Here is a 23,759-nt window from a genome sequence, read left to right on the forward strand (position 1 = left end):
CCCAGTGTGAGGCATCCTCTTATTGTGCTGACTGGAGCTTATCCTTGTGGTCGGTTTCATCCTTGGTGTGTGTGTTCTCTGCTAGTCTGCATTGCTAAAGAAATAACCAGCAGATTATTGTATCCAATGCAGTTCCATGCGCTTGACTTACAACTGAACAAGATTTACAAATAGCTTAGTCACCTAGCAAAAGCCTGGGGTGTTGTCGTTTCCACACATTACTTCTAGCACACTAACTTTTGCATCGCGCTTCTTCTGTGATATTCATATCCTCATCTGACTCCAGATTTTAACATCCATAGAGCTAAGCTCAGCCTCTGACTCAAACAGTAGGGGTGTAATTCAGTGATGTGGAACATTCAGAACGTTGCAATGCAGATAGCATAGAGCTTACAACGATTAGACAGACAATGACAGGATTGTTCTACGCAATCTATTTCTATCTGAACATTCTGCACCCTCCTGAACGGGCCCCTGGCATCTTCATGCACTAGCCTGTCATGATCACATTCATCATAAACAAGTCTTCACTGGAATACACAGAAGTACACATTCATCTACCCTACTAAGGGGAAAGTGCAAGGCACAGTTCCTCTGGTTTAGACAAAGCTGGCAGTCCAACTACAGCGAGAGCCGGGTATTTTCTTTCGCTGCCATAGCTGTTGATCATTCAGTCCCAACTGTCTGGCTGTGGTTGTGCATATGTCCCATTCCTCAGCTCTCATATCAAAGTCCCATCTAAACTAGAGACAATAGGGTCCAATAGGATTTCAAATCAAGTGCTGGTGTGTGGTAAAGATTTGGAAAGGCACGCACCTGTCTACATAAGGCCCCACAGTTGACAGTGCATGTCAGAGCAAAAACCAAGCCATGAGGTCGAAGGAATTGCCCGTAGAGCTCAGAGACAGGATTGTAGCAAGGCACAAAAAAGGGGAAGGGTACCAAAAAATGTCTGCAGCATTGAAGGTCCCCAAGAACACAGTGGCCTCCATCATTCTTAAATGGAAGAAGTTTGGAATCTCCAAGACTTCCTAGAGCTGGCCGCCCGGCCAAACTGAGCAATCAGGGGAGAAGGTCCTTGGTCAGGGAGGTGACCAAGAACCCGATGGTCACTCTGACAGAGCTCCAGAGTTCCTCTGTGGAGAGGGGAGCACCTTCCAGAAGGACAGCCATCTCTGCAGCACTCCACCAATCAGGCCTTTATGGTAGAGTGGCCAGATGGAAGCCATTCCTCAGTAAAAGGCACATGACAGCCTGCTTGGATTTTGCCAAAAGGCACCTAAAGACTCTCAGACCATGAGACACAAGATTCTCTGGTCTGATGAAACCAAGATTGAACTCTTTGGCCTGAATGCCAAGCGTCACATCTGGAGGAAACCTGGCACCATCCCTACAGTGAAGCATGGGTGGCAGCATCATGCTGTGGGGATTTTTTTCAGTCTCTGAATGTCCTTGAGTGGCCCAGCCAGAGCCCGGACGAGAACCCGATCGAACATCTCTGGAGAGACCTGAAAATAGCTGTGCAGTGACGCTCCCCAACAAACCACGCAAAGTTTGAGAAGATCTGCAGAGAAGAATGGGAGAAACTCCCCAAATACAGCTGTGTCAAGCTTGTAGCATCATACCCAAGAAGACTTGAGGCTGTAATCTCTGCCAAAGGTGCTTCAACAAAGTACTGAGTAAAGGGTCTGAATACTTATGTAAATGAGATATTTCAGTTTATAAAATTTGCAGAAACCTCTATTAACCTGTTTTTGTTTTGTCATTATGGGGTATTGTGTGGAGACTGATGAGGGGAAAAAACAAAAAACCGTCAAGGGGTCTGAATACTTTCCAAATGCATTATATCTCTCCATTACATTATACATTATGGCAAGGCAAAATACCCCAGGCCGTGGTGACCAAAATAAAACGTGTGACCACACAGATCTTGATAGAAGAATACAGTAGAATGGCCAACTTACTGCTCAGATGAATCACGATACAGAATACACAGAGTATACCAAATATTAAGAACACCTTCCTAATATTGAGTTGCACCCCCCTCCCTTTTGCCCTCAGAACAGCCTCAATTTGTCAAGGCATGGACTCTACAAGGTGTCAAAACAGTTCCACAGAGATGCTGGCCCATGTTGATTCCAATGCTTCCCACAGTTGTGTCAAGTTAGCTGGATGTCCTTTGGGTGGTGGACCATTCTTGAACACATGGGAAACCGTTGAGAGTGAAAAACCCAGCAGTGTTGCAGTTCTTGACACAAACCGTGCACCTGGCACCACAGGAGGTTGGTGGCACCTTAATTGGGAAGATGGGCTCATGGTAATGGCTGGAGCGGAATCGTATCAAAAACAAACAAATGGATTGATTCCATTCCAGTTGCTCCATTCCAGGCATTATTATGAGCCATCCTCCCCTCAGAAGCCTTCACAGCCTGGCACCTACTACCAATGTTCCCTCTAAAAAAAATGTGGCACCGAGCAAATTTCAGGTCTGCTGAGCGCAAACTTTAACGTTCTGTGCAGTTTCCAGCGTGCGTTTACTGTGAACACTGAGGCTGTACTTGCTTTAAGTTACAGTTTTAACAATGGCCAAGCAGGCTACTGAGGCTATTAAATGATCATAATGCAGGCCTACCAGAGTGGCCTACCATCAAAAACAATGGAGAAAATGCATCCCATAACATAATAACAGTTCTATCATTCAGCCTACAATAGCAGCCAATGTGCTGTGTTCAAATGTAAGTCTACATTTCATGACTTAAAAAAAACAAAAACATGCAGGGCTTGACATTAACCTGTTTATCCACAGACAAGGAGGTGACTGAAAAAATTGTGTTGTTTGATGCAAGAAACCACTTTACAAAATAAAAATGCATTATTATTATCATCATCATCATCATACCATTATTACAGAGAATCAGACAAATGATGCTACCCTCTGCCTATTGGCTACTTAGCTTATTCAAGCCTGTCTCAAAATACAACAATGCCCCTTTAAGACAAAAAAAGCTCTTTACCTGACTCACTTTTCAAAGATGTCTAGAATGTACACGTTTTGTGCTCTTGTAGGAAGCAATCACTCCCCTATTGCTGACTACAAATGATCTATAACTGGGCTAATAACTCACTAACTAGCAAAGGATAGGAACAAAATGTACACACGTGGCTACATGCAGCTCTTGCTTTGATCTCAAAACAAGCACATTATGCTCAACCACAGCTGTAAACACAGTAAATTGCACAGATCCATATACGGCAATGGTCCATTTGTATATAGGCCTACTGTAATTCTGATTGGTTATGCCGCACAGGTCTGTGTAGAGTACGGGCTGAGTCTTGAGCAATAGAATCCTACTCCAATGCAATAGAATCCTACTCTACAACAAAATCTCTAGTTAGTTTTGTTTCAGTATGTTGCACGGAAATTGGCTAATATGGCGTTGATTTGATCACAATTGCCCCAGTAAAGGGAAACGTTGAGTGTTAACAGTGAAAACTCTAGAAAGTTGAGTGAAGTTCAATTTCGTGCTTCTCTCCATGTGCTGATAGTTCTTCTGTGCTCTGCCCAGCAGTCCAGGGGAGCTGTGCGCCAGTCTCGGTGCGAGCCTGCACATGCCTGCAGCTTAGAGGGAACATTGCCTACTACCATACCCTGTTTAAAAGGCACTTAAATCTTTCGTCTTGCCAATTCAATCTCTGAATGACACCCACAGGTTAAAGAAGGATTTTTAAGCCTGTCTCATCCCCTTCATCTATACTGATTGAAGTTTATATAACAAGTGACATCAATAAGGAATTATAGCTTTCACCTGGTCAGTCTGTCATGGGAAGAGCAGGTGTCCTTCATGTTTTGTGCACTCATTGTATAAGAGAAGAATGTTAGCTTTATACAAAAGAGAGTTTTTAAATCTAAAGCAGAACTGCCATAAGGACATGCTTCAATTTGATAAAGACAATGGAGAGAAGGTTGGGTAAGCACACACCACAGTTAGCTTAATGTCACCAATGGAGCTTGAATGCTTTATTTATTTCTTTAAATGAGAGATATATATATAAATAGTCAAAATAAGGAAACTCTTGAATGAGTAGGTACCCACACTTTTGACTGGTACTGTGTGTGTGTGTATATATATATATATATATACACACACACATACACACACACACATATATACACACACACAGTACCAGTCAAAAGTGTGGACACCTACTCATTCAAGAGTTTCCTTATTTTGACTATTTTCTACATTGTACAATAACAGTGAAGACATCAAAACTATGAAATAACACATTGGATCAAGTAGTAAACAGAAAGCATTAAAAATCTAAATATATTCCAACAATTGTCTGTAAACAATTGTTGGAAAAATTACTTGTGTCATGCACAAAGTAGATGTTCTAACCGACTTGCCAAAACTATAGTTTAACAAGAAATTTGTGGAATGTTTGAAACAAATAGGTTGGAGTCATTAAAACTCGTTTATGTAAACTTCCGACTTCAACTGTATGTATGCATGTATGTATGCATGTATGTATGTACGTACACACACTACCGTTCAAAAGTTCGGGTACACCTAGAAATGTCCTTGTTTTTGAAAGAAAAGCACATTTTGTTAAAGAAAAGCACAGTGCAGAGGCGACTCCGGGATGCTGGCCTTCTAGGCAGAGTTCCTCTGCCCAGTGTCTGTGTTCTTTTGCCCATCTTAATCTTTTCTTTTTATTGGCCAGTCTGAGATATGGCTTTTTCTTTGCAACTCTGCTTAGAAGGCCAGCATCCCGGAGTCGCCTCTTCACTGTTGACATTGAGACTGGTGTTTTGCGGGTACTATTTAATGAAGCTGCCAGTTGAGGACTTGTGAGGCGTCTGTTTCTCAAACTAAACACTCTAATGTACTTGTCCTCTTGCTCAGTTGTGCACCTGGGCCTCCCACTCCTCTTTCTATTCTGGTTAGAGCCAGTTTGCGCTGTTCTGTGAAGGGAGTAGTACACAGAATTGTACAAGATCTTCAGTTTCTTGGCAATTTCTCAATAGCCTTAATTTCTCAGAACAAGAATAAACTGACGAGTTTCAGAAGAAAGTTCTTTGTTTCGTTGCCATCGAACCCACAAATGCTGATGCTCCAGATACTCAACTAGTCTAAAGAAGGCCAGTGTTATTGCTTCTTTAAATCAGAACAACAGTTTTCAGCTGTGCTAACATAATTGCAAAAGTGTTTTCTAATGATCAATTAGCCTTTTAAAATGATAAACTTGGATTAGCTAACACAACGTGCCATTAGAACACAGGAGTGATGGTTGCTGATAATGGCCTCTGTACGCCTATGTAGATATTCCATTAAAAAAAACTGCCGTTTCCAGCTACAATAGTCATTTACAACATTAACAATGTCTGCACTGTATTTCTGATCAATTTGATTTTAATGGACAAAAACAATGTGCTTTTCTTTCACAAACAAGGACATTTCTAAGTGACCCCAAACTTTGAATGGTAGTGTGTGTAATGTATGCATGTGTGTATATATAAATACATTTTACCCCCTTTTCAGTTTAAATGCTTTCAATAACATTAAAAGTAGGCCTGAGGATGAGATTAAATGCAGTCATTTACCCTGTGTTGCTAAATTACAGGTCTATGAACAGTTCATACACAATTCAGGCTACCTTATGGTTGTATAATGTTTCAAGTGACTACTAAACTGAAAAGTCTTGACTTGTCTGTTTGCTTGAAAGATAGATAAGCACAACAGAAAAAGAGGATTGGACCCAGGGAGAGGATCAGCCTCAGGGGAACTGAGCGTTTGTAAATGAGGTGTGACCTGAGGAACTTATCTAAGTAACAGCTTATACTTACTATCATATAGGCTACTATCATATGTCAGTATGGATTTATAGAGTCATCAAAGCCTGTCGAGGCGAGGTTGCATGTGACGCGTACAGTAATGACAACTCCAGCCAACATTCATGATACCACGGCTGTGTCTGAAAACATTACTAGCGTCAAATCATTGCTTATTCCAACCTTGTTTCCTTAATTCCTTGCCTTATATGATACTCAAATCTAATTGGAGGAGGATGTCGAGGGGAAGGAACTTGGATCCTCTCCTGCAATGTGCCTTGAGGGGGAGGTGAGGAATTGGAGAAACGAGGATGAAGGAAGCAAGGACTAAAGAGTGCACTATAGGCAACACAGTGGTTGAGTTCCTGCCAAAATAGATGCTCAGGCATTACATTGCGTCAACCAATGGTTGCATGCCACGTCATCAAAACCTATTATTTGGCAGGGACTACAATTGGTAGATCAGTGATTCAACACCTCACTTTGCCCAAGCTGATCCTCTCCAACTGACCCGGAAGTTGTAGCTAAAAATTGGTAAATTAGGTGCAATTAAACCAACCATCAAAGTACATTGTAGTGAATTCGGGGGTAGCCCTGACAGGACTCGCTTGACAGTCGCTGGATTCGGGCTCAAGTCCTGGTCAGGACTTCACCCCAAATTCGCTACATTGGTGTCAGAAGTGTGAGGGCGTCATCCGAGAGGCATGTACACGTGACAAACTTGGTATAGACAAGCATGGGGAGTGGAGACACGCTCTCCCGACGGTCTGGAGTAATGTAGCGACCTTAATCCAATACCTAGCGAGCTCAGTCTCTGGACCCAGGTTAGAATCCCAGTTGGAGCTACATCCCAAATTAGCTAAAATGGTTGGTATCAGTGGTCATGTCCGAATACCCACACTAATGTACCACATACTTAAACTGCATACTATTTAGCACGTACCATTTAGTAAAAAGTATGCAGTATGCCACGGCCACAATGCAGTAGAAGCTCCTGATTGGCTGAGTAGGTGGGGCAGGGCCGAGTGCTGGTGAATTTTTCCAAATTCAACAGACAAGCATCGCATAAACTAGCCTGATAACAGCTCACTTCCAATTTGATTAATTTCTCTCAAATCTGAATAGAATAGGAATGGCATAGGCCTACTCAGGCTGGTGATAGACCATATAGCCTATCTACCGTATTTAAAATGGACTGAAGAAAACATAGTTTGGTTCCATTTCAACATATTTATTTGTGTAATCAAAGTGCTGTAGCATATATAAATGAAATAGCCTAGTACACACACCAAAACTTTTCAAATGTTCAAATCAAAAGGCTATTGTACCTAAAAACGAGAACAGTTGGGCGCATTGCAAATTCAGAGCCACTGGACAACAACATACTAAACACTGATCATTGGGAACGAGATCAGAATCACTTAAGGATTGGTCCATCAATTAAATAATGAAATAGGTAGCCTAACCTACAAAACTAAAACACTCCATATGTTCAAATGAAAAGGCCTGATTAACATGACATCAGTAACACAGCCACATCCCGAATCCCGGTGCCGACACATTCAGGGCAAGAGAACAAGAAACACTGTGAGAAAACAGGAATCCACTTTGGGTAAAAATATGTAACCTACCATCGTGATAATTTTAAAAGAGAACAAAAACTACTTAGCCTACATTTGAACACCATCGCAGAAGCTTCGGGCATCTTCGAAATGAAGTTGCCTAGTTTTGTTGTTTGACTACTTGAAGAGAACTAGGGCCCATCACTCGCAGACCACCTCTTCCAATGTGTCGTGGAAAAGGGTGCATATAATTATACTAGATGAAGAGCCCAAATTACCAACATCCTACCATTTAAAGCACACTACATTTTAGAAATGTCACATACTATTAAACATTCTCTTATCGCATACTGAGAACGCGCCATGCGTGATTGAGTTGATTTCGGTAGCGCATCCCCATATCTAATTGATCAGCTGTTGTCAAAGCCGAAATTAGTATTACATCCAGGCATTTAAAGTATACTCAATTTTCGAAATGTCACATTATTAAACTGCCTATTATTTAGGACGCAAGTATGGGTGTTTGGACACAACCATTGATGCAACCCTTTAACAGCCCCTATTTGACTCATTTTCAGCTACAATTTCGAGTCCACTGGAGAAGATCAACTTGAGAAGTGAGGTGTAGAATCACTGACCTAGAAATAGTATTCCCTGCCAAATAATAGGTTTAGTGTGATAAAGATTTGTAGAGCTACGTCTCCCCTGGCTCAGGCGATCCCCTTACCAAACACATGCACAACCAGGCATTCATTGATTGATTGAGTGATTGGATTCATCTCTTCTGTAGGTCCTATGATTGAGTGTAGTCTGGCCCAGGAGTGTGAAGGTGAACGGAAAGGCACTGGAGCGACGAACAGCCCTTGCTGTCTCTGCCTGGCCAGTTCCCCTCTCTCCACCTGGATTCTCTGCCTCTAACCCTATTACAGGGGCTGAGTCACTGGCTTACTGGTGCTCTTCCATGCCGTCCCTAGGAGGGGTGCGTCACTTGAGTGGGTTGAGTCACTGACGTGATCTTCCTGTCCAGGTTGGTGACCCCCCCCCTCGGGTTCATGCCATGGGGGAAGTCTTTGTGGGCTATACTCAGCCTTGTCTCAGGGTAGGAGGTTGGTGGTCTGTTGATATCCCTCTAGTGGTGTTAGGGCTGTGCTTTGGCAAAGTGGGTGGAGTTATATCCTGCCTGGTTGGCCCTGTCCGGGGGTATCGTCGGACGGGGACACAGTGTCTCCCGACCCCTCCTGTCTCAGCCTCCACTATCTATGCTGTAATAGTTTGTGTTGGGTTGCTAGGATCAGTCTGTTATCAGTCTGGAGTATTTTTCCTGTCTTATCCAGTATCCTATGTGAATTTAAGTATGCTCTCTCTAACTCTCTCTCAGAGAACCTGAGCTCTAGGACCATGCCTCAGGACTACCTGGCCTGATGACTCCATGCTGTCCCCAGTCCAGCTGGTCATGTTGTTGCTCCAGTTTCAACTGTTCTGCCTGCAGCTATGGAACCCTGACCTATTCACCGGAACTGCTACCTTGTCCCGGACCTGCTGTTTTCGACTCTCTTATCTCTCTACCGCACCTGCTGTCTCTAACTCTGAATGATCGGCTATGAAAAGCCAGCTGACATTTACTCCTGAGGTGCTGACCTATTGCACTCTCTACAACCACTGTGATTATTATTATTATTATTATTATTATTATTATTATTATTATAATAATACCCTGCTGGTCATCTATGAACATTTGAACATCTTGGCCATGTTCTGTTATAATTTCCACCAAGCACAGCCAGAAGAGGACTGGCCACCCCTCAGAGCCTGGTCCCTCTAGGTTTCTTCCTAGGTTGCTGCCTTTCTATGGAGTTTTTCCTAGCCACCCTGCTTCTACATTTGCATTGTTTGCTGTTTGGGGTTTTAGGCTGGGTTTCTGTATAGCACTTTGAGATATCAGCTAATGTAAAAAGGGCTTCATAAATACATTTGATTGATTGGACACAACTTGTGTCAATTACAGAACATTTCCTAGGATTTTCTACATGCAGCAACACTTGTGGATAATGCTGAAAATACCAGTAAAAGCACAGCCCTACATGTGGTTAGCTCAGTGTTTCCCAAACTCGGTCCTCAGGACCCCAAGTGGTGCACATTTTGGATTTTTCCCTAGCACTACACATCTGATTCAAATAATCAACTAATCAAGCTTTGATTATTTGAATCAAAAACCAAAACGTGCACCCCTTGGGGTCCCCAGGACCGAGCTTGGGGAACGCAGGGTTAGCTGATATGCTACATACCTAAACAGGCGTTGTAAGATTGAGCATGCACCTGCAATGTAGTCAGGCAGGATCTCTGCCACTGACTTCCTGGGCCTTGAATGAGGCTTATTTTTAGGTGTGTGTAGTGTTGATAAAGCACACCACACAGACCTGGCTGTCAGACTGCATCAGTTAATGAATCACTGATAGACTTTATACCTTTGCTTTAAAAACAGCTGAGCTCTCTACTATGCACTTTGCATTCAGACATTTCATGGCCTTGACATTTGCATCGAGATTGGCTTTGACCAGTTACTTTTCAGTAACATAAAGTAGGTCATAGAATTCATATTGTTGGCATAGGTCCATCTGTGGCCTTTATAGGCTTCATCTGCCCAGGTTACAAGCCAGTCTGTCCCTATATAAAACATTGTCCCCGTTTCCCTTCCTTCCTGCTTGAAATTGCTGATCTGATACAGTATGATTGCTGAAAGGAATGGGATTTCACCTATCCACTAATTTTACAGATCAGTGATTACCTCAAGGACATTGAAGGTATTAAAATATGGCTTATGTGTCTCGTGAACACACTGGGGTTCTGAGTGACCATAATAGATAGGAGAGTGGAATTCAAGAGTGATCCTCTGCTCATGCCTGCTATGCTTTTGGAGAGTGGCTGTTTGAAAGCACAGAAAAAGAAAGTAGATTGAGAGAATGAAAGCGAGGGAGAGAATGTGAGAAAGAGCGGGAAGTGAGTGGGGCAGATTCAATCCACAGAGGCAGTCTGTGAATTCAAGCCTGTTCCTGGCCTAGAGGGCAGAGTGCAGAGTGCAGAGTGCAAAGCTGAGAAATTCACTGATGTGCTGGAGCCGCATTTTAACTTTCTTCTTGTAGTCACTATAAGTTACTCAGCTTGTCTATTTGGTGCATTAGTCAATTCTCTTCCGAGTTAATATTTGTAGAAATTCTCAGATGGTCCTTGCAATAAACTGTTATTTATGATAATAAACTTCCATTCCTTGAAAAAAACACTCAAATTAAGTGATAATGCCATGGCATGGGTTTAGTTTGTCGAGGGCCATATTGGCCAAACACCGGCTTCGAGGGCATTAATCACTTTCATACAATGGGTTACCACCATATTAAAATTATGATTGACGTATTTTAATTTTAAAAATATTGATGCATTTTTTTATACTATTTCATCCTACCACAAGATATAGTCCTGACACAAATCTAGGGTTGCTACCCAAGCCGGCTGGTCGTTCGTTCTATTGGTTCGGTTGCCAGAGACGCGACCCAGTCGTTCAGTCTTTTTGTTCTGCATCTATGTACGTGACCCAGTTGTTCGTTCTAAACGTTCCGTTGCCATACTGGCTGGCAAATGTCTTATCCATCGCTTGCTAGCTAGCCAACTAAGGCTAACTTACAGTCACGTCAAAAAGTGCAGCCAGACTAACAGCAAAGCAGCTGCATTTGCATTTGTTTAAGGGGTTTTCTAGTGACATTTGGATACATCCATAACAATGAGGGGCGAATTTGCCCAGCATAGAAAATGTGCTCACTCGTCACTGGGCACTGCTGTTCAGAGGAGCTAGCCAACAACACAGCTAACACAATCACTTCAAACTGAAGCTGGAAAGACTGAAAACTAGCTGCACTTTGTTTCATTTGACCTTTTTTGAAGTTACATTATATATCCATAAAAAATAGATTATACAAATCTCCGCTGTTGAAAAAAAAATGTTAGTCTTAAAGAAATGTGAGATAATGTCTAGATGCTTTTTATAGTGGAGATCAAGTTTATAAATTGCCTGGCTGGGCTGATGAGACAGTGGACTGAGCAGTCAGATGGAACAGACTAAATAGGCATTTTAACATCCTAGATTTAGCCGGTGGTAACTTGTGGAATAGACACCGGCTGGAAAGCGGTTTTAACCAATCAGTATTAGACCCACCCATTGTATAATACTTCACCATTTATTAGTACTTGCTAGACCTACTCTGGGAAGAATCCATTCAGCAACCAGTACCCCAAAACTCTGAGTACAGGTTGTCAAAAAACATAAAGTAAACCTCATTCACATTCTGTGCATTTGGAAAGTTTTTCATTACCCAAAAGTTAAAAATGTATATATTTTTAAAGTGGAAAGGTTAGTGAAGGTTTTCTATCATAACTTTCAGCAGATGAAAGTATTGGCCACAAACACTAGCGCCTTTACAGTAACTGCAGTCAACTGTGGTATTTTGGATGCATTATTTGAATCATACTGCACTCAAACTGATGTTATACTACACTGTACTGCATGATGACTGCAATTTTTTTTCATCATAAGAGTGAATTTAACAACCCAACAATTATTCATGTTGCATTGGGGGGACACCCTGGTGAATATATCATACAAATTCCACACATTACAGCTCATCTTGATCAAACAGGTGTGCGCATTCAAATACAATTTTTCAGCTGTCTCACAGCACGTGCTACTACTGCAAAAAGGGCCACGACCTCTCACAAAACACTTCATACTATTTTGATTAGGTCATGGATTACCGCACATAATCCTTTCCCAGTAAACCATTTGGCATTTGACGCCCAGAGAGTAATAAAGTGGCTGCATGTGTACAGGACATTGCGCACGCATTGGTTACACTAGCGAGGTACATGCACATGAAGTTTGCATTCTTATTATACTTGCATAACTGTGCAACGTTACTCATCTTCATTTCCTACTTGATACAATTGCTTGTGATTAGGCCTTTTCAACTTCCGACTTCTCAACCCGATCCACAGACACCAATCTCACACTGCATGTTACATTGACCCATTTCATGCATCGGACGCCAAACAAGCCTGTACCTGTTTGTCACAGTTTTTCATCAAACATGGTTTTAGATATACATCATATTTAATTAGATTAGAGGGAACATACCCCAATGTACTGATGAAGCCATTGACCGTGCCTTCCGCATACAGCGACACAATGTCTCCAATATGAAGAAAACTAGATCTGTTGTCTGACATTTTCGATTAATTCTCTCCAAAAGTCGTCTTTCCAGGGACATACAGTCGTCTTGGTTTGATTAAATTATCCCTCTGACACGTTACAATGTATATTGGCAACAATCCTGCGTATCACTCGTCAAATTGCGAACAACACCGCCCTGAAACGAGACATGTTTTCCCGTTTTTACCAGTCAAAATGACAAAGGAAAAACTTGGAGTTACTGTAAACAAACTGCCGATTTCGTTTATGAACCCAACTTCTTCCCGTGTTCAGACAGCATAATATTCTCTCTTTCACATCAACTTTAGGGGAGGAGACTGGTTCTGTTAGAGGCGCAGATACAGAACCAGTCAGCCTATCCCGTCTAAAGTAGGCCTACTCATATCCAAATGCTTTGAGAAGCAATGGATGTACAATTCTGCTATGTCAGTGCGTACATGAGTAGACACAGCAATAAATTCTATAATAGAACATTTCTTGGCTATTTCTTGCAAACTTGCTCTGAAATGAAATAAGTTAGTGCACATCAATGGCCTGGAGTTCCGGGTTACGCAATGGTGTGAGTGTGCTTGTGCGTGGGTATGTGTGTGTGTGTGTGTGTTGACGCGTTCAAAACAACTGGGAACTCGGAAATCTCTGACTTCAGTCCGTTCAAGACAACTGGGAAAAAAACTAGTTCCGACAGGGAACTCGGGCTTCTTTGTAGATTTCCGACTTTCCGATCTGAAGATCACTGACGTCATGATTTGACCTCGTATTTTTCCAAGTTCACAGTTGTCTTGAAAGCACCATAAACCAAATCAAGTCAAATCAAATTGTATTAGTCACATGCGTCGAATCCAACAACAGGTGAAGACCTCGCAGTGAAATGCTTACATACCTCTCCCTAACCAACAACGGAGTTAAAAGTTAAAAGTAAAATACATTTGAATAAGAATAAGAAATAAAAGTAACAAGTAATTAAATCAGCAGTAAAATAACAATAGCAAGACTATATACAGGGGGTACTGGTACAGAGGTAATTGAGGTAATGTGTACATGTAGGTAGAGTTATTAAAGTGACTATGCATAGATGATAACAACAGAGAGTAGCAGTGGTGTGGGGGGAGGGCAATTCAAATAGTCTGGGTAGCCATTTGATTAGATGTTCAGGAAGTCTTATGGCTTGGGGGTAGAAGCTGTTTAGAAGCCTCTTGAACCTAGACTTGGCACTCCGGTACCGCTTTCCGTGCGGTAGCAGAGAGAAGGGTGGCTGGAGTCTTTGACAATTTTTAGGGCATTCCTCTGACACGCCTGGTATAGAGGTCCTGGATGGCAGGAAGCTTTGCCCCAGTACGCGCTACCCTCTGTAGTGCCTACCCTCTGTAGGCCGAGCAGTTGCCATACCAGGAAGTGATGCAACCAGTCAGGATGCTCTCGATGGTGCAGCTGTAGAACATTTTGAGGATCTGAGGACCATTGCCAAATCTTTTCAGTCTCCTGAGGGGGAATAGGTTTCGTTGTGACCTCTTCACGACTGTCTTGGTGTGCTTGGACCATGTTAGTTTGTTGGTGATGTGAACACCAAGGAACTTAAAGCTCTCAACCTGCTCCACTACAGCCCCGTCAATGAGAATGGGGGTGAGCTCGTTCCTCCTTTTCCTGTAGTCCACAATCATCTCTTTTGTCTTGATCACGTTGAGGGAGAGGTTGTTATCCTGGCACCACACAATCAGGTCTCTGAACTCCTCCCTATAGGCTGTCTCGTCGTTGTCTGTGATCAGGCCAACCACTGTTGTGTCATCGGCAAACTTAATGACGGTGTTGGAGTCGTCCCTGGCCACGCAGTCATGAGTGAACAGGGAGTACAGGAGGGGACTGAGCACGCACCCCTGAGGGGCCCATGTGTTGAGGATCAGCGTGGCGGCTGTGTTGTTACCTACCCTTACCACCTCGGGGTGGCCAGTCAGGAAGTCCATGATCCAGTTTGCGAGGGAGGCGTTTAGTCCCAGGGTCCTTAGCTTATTGATCAGCTTTGAGGGCACTATGGTGTTGAACACTGAGCTGTAGTCAATGAATAGCATTCTCACATAGGTGTTTCTTAGAGATTGCATCATCTGTGGATCTATTAGGGTGGTATGCAAATTGGAGTGGGTCTAGGGTTTCTGGGATAATGGTGTTGATGTGAGCCATGACCAGCCTTTCAAAGCACTTCATGGCTACAGACATGAGTGCTACGGGTCGGTAGTCATTTCGGCAGTGTCACGCCCTGACCGTAGAGAGCCCTTGGTTCTCTATGGTATAGTAGGTCACGGCGTGACTAGGGGGTGTTCTAGGTTTGTTATTTCTATGTTGGTGCTCTTGGTATGGTTCCCAATTAGAGGCAGCTGAGGTTCTTTGTCTCTAATTGGGGAACATACTTAAGGGATTCCTGTTTCCACCTGCTTTGTGGGATATTGTTTTGAGTTAATGCATGTTGCACCTCAGATGTCACGGTTCGTTGATTGTTTGTTTATTTTTGTTTGGAAGTTTCGCTTAAATAAATATGTTGAACTTTAATCACGCTGCACCTTGGTCCAGTTCATACGACGATCGTGACAGGCAGGTTACCTTAGTATTCTTGGGCACAGGGACTATGGTGGTCTGCTAAAAACATGTTGGTATTACAGACTCAGACAGGGAGAGGTTGAACATGTCAGTGAAGACACTTGACAGTTGGTCAGCACCTGCTCGCAGTACACGTCCTGGTAATCCGTCTGGCCCTGCGGCCTTGTGAATGTTGACCTGTTTAAAGGTCTTACTCACATCGTCTGCGGAGAGCGTGATCACACAGTCTTCCGGAACAGCTGGTGCTCTCATGCATGTTTCAGTGTTATTTGCCTCGACACGAGCATAGAAGTAGTTTAGCTCATCTGGTAGGCTCGTATCACTGGGCAGCTCTCAGCTGTGCTTCCCTTTGTAGTCTATAATGGTTTGCAAGCCCTGCCACATCCGATGAGCGTCAGAGCCGGTGTATTATGATTCGATCTTAGTCCTGTATTGACCCTTTGACTGTTTGATGGTTCATCGGAGGGCATAGCGGGATTTCTTATTAGTTAGAGTCCCGCTCCTTGAAAGTGGCAGCTCTAGCCTTTAGCTCAGTGCGGATGTTGCCTGTAATCCGTGGCTTCTAGTTGGGGTATGTACGTATGGTGACTATGGGGACGGAGTCATCGATGCACTTATTGATGAAGCCAATATTCCAGAACATATTCCAGTCTGTGCAAGCAAAACAGTCCTGTAGCTTATCATCTGCCTTCATCTGACACTTTTTTATTGATTTTATTGATTTTTTATTGTGTGTGTGTGTTATCACAGCGTCACATGGTCCATATAAAGGTATTGACACAATATGTGAGTCTATTGTATATATGAGAAGTCGCTCTGGATAAGAGCGTCTGCTAAATGACTTAAATGTAAATGTAAGTTGAACTTTGAAGAATTATAGTTAGAACCATTTCTATATGGTGAGAGGAAAATTCTCTGATTGATATTTGCACCTGACTATTTAACCTTTAATCCCTTGGTGAACCCAGGTGTTCTCCAGGGAGTCTGGGGTCCATGGGCCAGCTTGCACATTGGGAGATGTAGTGTGTTGGTCTGTGACCCCTCTCTTTTCCCATGACTGATCAGTGGGCATGTGTTCAGGAAGGTGCACTGTTACAGAACCTCCAGATACTGAGATGCAATGGATGTAAAATTCTGCTATGTCAGTGTTTACATGAGTAGATACAGCAATAAAGACAATATAACATTTCCTGGTTATTTCATGCAAACTTGCTCTATAATGAGATAGATTAGTGGACGTCAATGGCCTGGTGTTCCGGGTTATGCAATGCTGTGAGTGTGCTTGTGTGTGGGTATGTGTGTGTGTGTTGGACTTGGTCTTTTACCAAATAGGGCTATCTTCTGTATACCACCCCTACCTTGTCACAACACAACTGATTGGCTCAAACGCATTAAGAAGGAAAGAAATTCCACAAATTAACTTTTAACAAGGCACACCTGTTAATTGAAATGCCTTCCAGGTGACTACCTCATGAAGCTAATTGAGAGAAAGCCAAGAGTGTGCAAAGCTGTCATCAAGGCAAAGGGTGGCTACTTTGAAGAATCTCAAATCTCAGATATATTTTCCACATTTTGTTACGTTACAGCCTTATTCTAAAATGTATTAAATACACATTTTTCCTCATCAGTCTACACACAATACCCCATAATGACAAAGTAAAAACAAGTTTTTTGACATTTTCGCAAATGTGTAAAAATAACTAAACAGAAATACCTTATTTATATAAGCATTCAGACCCTTTGTTATGAGACTCGAAATTGAGTTCAGGTGCATCCTGTTTCCATTGATCATCTTTGAGATGTTTCTACAACTTGATTGGAGTCCACTTGTGATAAATTCAATTGATTGGACATGATTTGGAAAGGCACACACCTGTCTATATAAGGCCCCACAGTTGACAGTACATGTCAGAGCAAAAACCAAGCTATGAGGTCGAAGGAATTGTCCGTAGAGCTCAGAGACAGGATTGTGTTGAGGCACAGATCTAGGGAAGAGTACCAAAACATTTCCGCAGCATTGAAGGTCCCCAAGAACACAGTGGCCTCCATCATTCTTAAATGGAAGAAGTTTGGAATCACCAAGACTCCTCCTAGAGCTGGCCGCCCGGCCAAACTGATCAACCGGGAGAGAAGGTCCCTGGTCAGGGAGGTGACCAAGAACCCGATGGTCACTCTGGCAGAGCTCCAGAGCTCCTCTGTGAAGATGGGAGAACCTTCCAGAAGGAGAACCATCTCTGCAGCACTCCACCGATCAGGCCTTTATGGTTGAGTGGCCAGATGGAAGCCACTCCTCAGTAAAAGGCACATGACAGTCTACTTGGAGTTTGCCAAAAGGCACCTAAAGACTCTCAGACCATGAGAAACAAGATTCTTTGGTCTGATGAAACCAAGATTGAAATCTTTGGCATGAATGCCAAGCGTCAGGTCTGGAGGAAATCTGGCACCATCCCTACGGTGAAGCATGGTGGTGGCAGCATCATGTTTTAGGGATGTTTTTCAGCGGCAGGGACTGGGAGACTAGTCAGAACTGAGGGAAAGATGAACTGAGAAAAGTACAGAGAGATCCTTGCGCTCAGGACCTCAGACTGGGGCGAAGGTACACCTTTCAACACGACAACAACCCTAGGCACACAGCCAAGACAACGCAGGGGTGGCTTCTGGAAAAGTCTCTGAGTGGCCCAGCCAGAGCCCAGATTTGAACCCGATCGAATATCTCTGGAGACCGCAACGCTCCCCATCCAACCCTACAGAGTTTGAGAGGTTCTGCAGAGAAGAATGTGAGAAACTCCACAAATACAGCTTTGTCAAGCTTGTAGCGTCAAACCCAAGAAGACACGAGGCTGTAATTGCTGCCAAAGGTGCTTCAACAAAGTACTGAGTAAAGGGTCTGAATACTTATGTAAATGTATTATTTCAGTTTTTTATTTTTAGAACATTTGCAAAAAAAAACATTTTTAGACTGTTTTCGCTTTGTCATTATGGGGTATTTTGTGTAGATTGATGAGGGGTAAAAACTATTTAATCAATTTTAGAATAAGGCTGTAACGTAACAAAATGTGGAAAAAGTCAAGCGGTCTGAATACTTTTTGAATGCACTGTAAATGTAATGTGCAAAACTAATCTCTTGTGGACAGACAAACGTAACATAGGATGGCATAGAGCATCTAATGTAATTACGCAATGTTGTAATACTGTAGGGGTTTCCATTTTTTATTTTTTTTTACATTTTAGTCATTTTAGCAGATGCTCTTATCCAGAGCGACTTACAGTAGTGAATGCATACATTTCATTTCATACATTTTTTAACATTTTTCTGTGCTGGTCCCCCGTGGGAATCGAACCCACAACCCTGGCGTTGCAAACACCATGCTCTACCAACTGAGCTATATATAAACTGGACGAAAATATAAACACAATATGCAATGATTTGAACGATTTTACTGAGTTAGAGTTCATATAAGGAAATCAGTCAATATAAATAAATTAGGCCTTAATCTATGGATTTCACATGACTGGCAGGGGCACAGCCATGGGTGGGCCTGAGAGGGAATAGGCCCACCCACTTGGGAGCCAGGCCCAGGCAATCAAAATTAGTTTTTACCCACAAAATGGCTTTATTACAGACATAAATACTCCTCAGTTTCATCAGCTGTCTGGGTGACTGGTCTCAGACGATCCCGCAGGTGAAGAAGCCGGATGGGTAGGTCCTGGGCTGGCATGGTTACACGTGGTCCGCGGTTGTGAGGCTGGTTGGACGTACTGCCAGATTCTCTAAAACGACGTAGAGAAATTAACATTCAATTATCTGGCAACAGCTCTGGGGGACATTCCTGCAGTCAGCATGCCAATTGCATGCTCCCTCAAAACATGAGACATCTGTGGCACTGTGTTGTGTGACAAAACTACACATTTTAGAGTGGCATTTTATTGTCCCCAGCACAAGGTGCACCTGTGTAATGATCATGCTGTTTAATCAGCTTCCCCATGCTTCTACACCTGCATTGCTTGCTGTTTGGGGTTTTAGGCTGGGTTTCTGTACAGCACTTTGAGATATCAGCTGATGTAAGAAGGGCTATATAAATACATTTGATTTGATTTGATATGCCACACCTGTCAGGTGGATGGATTATTTTAGCAAAGGATAATTGCTCACTGACAGGGATGTGGTCAACATTTGAGAGAAATAAACTTTTTGTGCGTATGGAACATTTCTGGGATCTGTTATTTCAGTTCATGGAACATGGGACCAACACTTTACATATTGTGTTTATATTTTGGTTCAGTATAAGTGTAGAACAGACATGATTGTCTGCCATGTAGAATAAGGAATTGTGTCGGCTCTATTTATTAAATGTCTATCTCGTACATCTGAGAAGAATAATTATGATCATGATTATATTGGGAGGTAGAAAGATGATGATGATGCTGCTGAGGATGATTATAATGATGATGATGATGATTCTTCAGAACAGTGGTGAGCGCATGACAAATACTGACACCAAAGGACACCAATACTGACACCAGAGGACACCAGACACATAAGGGCATCACTGATCATGTAAAACCACACAGCCAGTGATGACATGGTGATGACATGGTACCTTCAGGCTCTGATCAGTCCCTACACCCAAACGAGGGCACTGCGCTCATCCACCTCTGGCCTGCTGGCCCCCCTACCTCTGAGGAAGCACAGTTCCCGCTGAGCCCAGTCAAAACTGTTCGCTGCTCTGGCACCCCTATGGTGGAACAAGCTCCCTCACGACGCCAGGACAGCGGAGTCAATCACCACCTTCCGGAGACACCTGAAACCCCACCTCTTTAAGGAATACCTGGGATAGGATAAAGTAATCCTTCTAACCCCCCCCCCCCCCTAAAATATTTAGATGCACTATTGTAAAGTGGTTGTTCCACTGGATATCATAAGGTGAATGCACCAATTTGTAAGTCGCTCTGGATAAGAGCGTCTGCTAAATGACTTAAATGTAAATGTAATATAATCTAGCCTACATTGCCACATAACGTTCAGTCAACTATAACAATAATCCACCAGATAGTGAGGCAGGGTCAGAATAGAATACATGCATGGATTAAATGCATTGCCTGCCACTCAAATATTTCTATTTTTGCCCCTGTAATTATTTATTTACTATATTTTAATGGAGATGGGTAGAGCTACTCATTTATTGTTCACACATGAATAAATCAATAAATGAATTACTTTTTATGTTTACTGTATTTATATTGTATATTCTGTATGTTGACTTTGTGCAAATTCTGTCTGTACATTGTGTATTGCTGGCACCACCTATTCACAAATTAAAATGCTGGGTATGTGCAAATGATTCATTCTCTTTACTTTTTGTTTCTCACACTCTCTCTCACACACACATACACACACGTGATGAAATGGATCCTCCCTGGTCAAAAAATACCATAGGATTCCAATAATTAAAACAAATGTAAATCCAAAAGAAAATCATATCAGATTTTGGAACCTATCCTATAGGATTGTATGTTATAGGACAGAAAGAACAGAAACTCTGTCACTCGGTCGCGTCATGCCATTGTCATGAACGTTCTCAAGCCGTCCTCTACCGGCGGCGCAATAGTGGTGCGCTAAAGTCGTAATAAACCCAGTTATTTTGGACGGAGGCTAACGACTGTTTAGTCTAAATTACCTGGAAATGCGATGACATTGCTAAAGTAGTCAAATGTTTAGTAGGAAACAATTTCGCCAGCATTAGCATGTCGTAAAATGTACTTTAGACAGATGGCAATGTTGTCATTAGCTAGCAAAGTTCGTCAAAAATAGCTAGCAATGATAACGTCAGCTAGCTAAAATCCTGCGACCTCCCCTCAATCTCAACTAACTAGCTGACGTTATACCAAAGATTTATAACTAAACCATGATAGACCACTGCGTGTCGTTTCCAATGGGAACAATTGAGTCATAGTGGGCAGAACAAGCAAAGAGCTGGGCAGAGCCAAGCACGTGCTAGCGAGATCCTATTGGCGCATTGTAGCGAACATCTGCATATTTTAATTAGGGAACGTCTACTCTGTGAAGTGCGCGTGTGCAATCACTCAATTCCCATTTGCGCTCCATCAACACAGTGCAATTTATAAAAACTTTTAAGAAGGTTAAAGTCAACAAAACTTAGTCCACTCTGTTCGTAACATATTCTAGTTTTGGGAACAGAGAACTGTATTGAGAGTAAATGATTCATCGATGAGAACATTTTCAGAATATCGGCCAAAATCCATCTTGTTCCATCTTCACCCACTGCTCACCATTGGGCTTCCTCTCACTACCATATTTGGTAGTCAGTGAAATGCATCACATTTATACATCCGGTGAAATATCTGTCTCATTGTTCTATCTGTGGTTATACTGCATCTAAAGTCAATCTGGTGACTTGAAAATTAGGACAAAGGTTTTCCTACTAATTATTTGCCTCCTTTTGAATGGCATTGTATTTCCAAGCCACTGTTGTACTTTTGAGGAAATTTTCATCAGCGCTCATTGCCGATGCATTGAGTAGAATGGTGGGCATCAGTATGTATCCTACTGATGCAACCGATGAAAAGGATATAATCCTATATGTGTCAATCTGATAGGATTTTCTTTTGGATTTTAATAGGATTTTCTCATTGGAATCTTATAGGATTTTTCGACTAGGGTAAAACATGTTTTTATTGTTTGGAGATCAGTTATAAAAACAAAATAAATTACAAGACAGATATAAGTAGCCTACAGATATACAGCTATACATTAGAGAGAAAGTGGTTAAGAGCACAGACAGTCGGCCGAGCCGTGGCTCAAACTCCTATAGGATTTCTATGAATTTTGTCGATGGGAATTGTATAGATATTTAAGTTATATTCTAAAGGATTTATCCTTAGACTTGTCAATACACTGTTGTTAACTTGGCTGCTTAAAATATGGAGCACCACCCCTCCAAACCTCTCAGACAATTATCTATGAAGATGGACAGTAGACACGTGAAGTATAATACCAGCATAAGCAACCACTATTGAACTGCAACCCTTGCCACTTGAGATGATGACCCTATACGTGGGAACTGCCAGCAATGTACCCTCTACCCAGTAGCTATCTCATGCAGCCCCATCCCCCTAAAGGTCCAAGGGACACAACGTGAATAAACATTTGCTTCTGGTGCATCTGCGTCACAGATTAAAGTTATTCTGCCAATTGCAACAACAACAGCTGTGAAACCTACTGAGATTGTCTGCAATGTTGTTTACATTTGTGTCAAAAAGGTGTGCTATGTGGCATTACAGTCAAAAAGCATATCATATCAAATCAAATCAAATTGTATTTGTCACAGGCGCCGAATACAACAGGTGTAGACATTTGTCACGTCCTGACCAGTAAAAGGGGTTATTTGTTATTGTAGTTTGGTCAGGGCGTGGCAGGGGGTGTTGGTTTTGTGTGTTTCGGGGTTGTTGGTTTATGTTCTATGTTATCTATTTCTTTGTGTTTATCTAGCTTTTCCATTTCTATGTTAGTTTTGTCAATGACCTCCAATTAGAGGCAGCTGGTTGTTGTCTCTAATTGGAGGCCATATTTAGTTGGGTTTGTTTTCACTTGTGTTTGTGGGTGGTTGTTCCTAGTATAGTCTGTGCACCTTACTGGACTGTTTTCGTCGTTTGTTTTGTTTAAGTGTTTCTTCCTTTAATAAATAAGAAGATGAGCACTTTACCCGCTGCATTTTGGTCCACTCATTACGATGACCGTGACAACCTTACAGTGAAATGCTTACTTACAAGCCCTTAACCAACGAATGCTTTAAGAAGTTAAGATAAAAAATAAAAATAAGTGTTAGGTTAAAAAAAAGGATAAGTAAAAAATTTAAAATAAAAGTAACAAATAATGACTATGCATAGATTATAAACAGAGAGTAGCAGCAGCGTAAGAGGGGTCTGGGTAGCCCTTTGATTAGCTGTTCAGGAGTCTTATGGCTTGGGGGTAGAAGCTGTTTAGAAGCCTTTCGGAACCTCAACTTAGCGCTCCGGTACCGCTTGTTGTGCGGTAGCAGAGAGAACAGTCTATGACTACGGTGGCTGGAGTCTTTGACAATTTTTAGGGCCTTCCTCTGACACCACCTGATATAGAGGTCCTGGATGGCAGGAAGCCTGGCCCCAGTGATGTACTGGGCCGTACGCACTACCCTCTGTAGTGCCTTGCGGTCGGAGGCCGAGCAGTGTCCATACCAGACAGTGATGCAACCAGTCAGGATGCTCTTGATGGTGCAGCTGTAGAACCTTTTGAAGATCTGAGGACCAATGCCAAATCTTTTCAGTTTCCTGAGGGGGAATAGGCTTTGTCGTGCCCTCTTCACGGCTGTCTTAGTGTGTTTGGACCATGATAGTTTGTTGGTGATGTGGACACCAAGGAACTCGAAGCTCTCAACCTGCCACTACAGCCCCGTCGATGACAATAGGGGCGTGCTCGGTCCTCCTTTTCCTGTAATCCACAATCATCTCCTTTGTCTTGATCACA

The 23,759-nt window shown here is 42.4% G+C and overlaps 1 protein-coding gene across 2 annotated transcripts in view; it reads right to left on the minus strand.

Annotated features, from left to right (window-relative positions):
• Positions 1-13,171, minus strand: part of itpr2 (inositol 1,4,5-trisphosphate receptor, type 2) — a 132,434-nt gene extending 119,263 nt beyond the window's left edge. The window contains exon 1 of one of the 2 annotated variants that reach the window (XM_029758792.1): positions 12,575-13,171. In XM_029758792.1, coding sequence (XP_029614652.1) covers positions 12,575-12,666 — 92 coding nt within the window. In that variant the 5' untranslated portion in view covers positions 12,667-13,171. The remainder of the gene's footprint in view (positions 1-12,574) is intronic. The other variant, XM_029758793.1, reaches the window with a different exon arrangement.
• Positions 13,172-23,759: the final 10,588 nt, after the last annotated feature.

Source organism: Salmo trutta, chromosome 7, assembly GCF_901001165.1.
Source record: "Salmo trutta chromosome 7, fSalTru1.1, whole genome shotgun sequence".
Lineage (NCBI taxonomy): Eukaryota > Metazoa > Chordata > Actinopteri > Salmoniformes > Salmonidae > Salmo > Salmo trutta.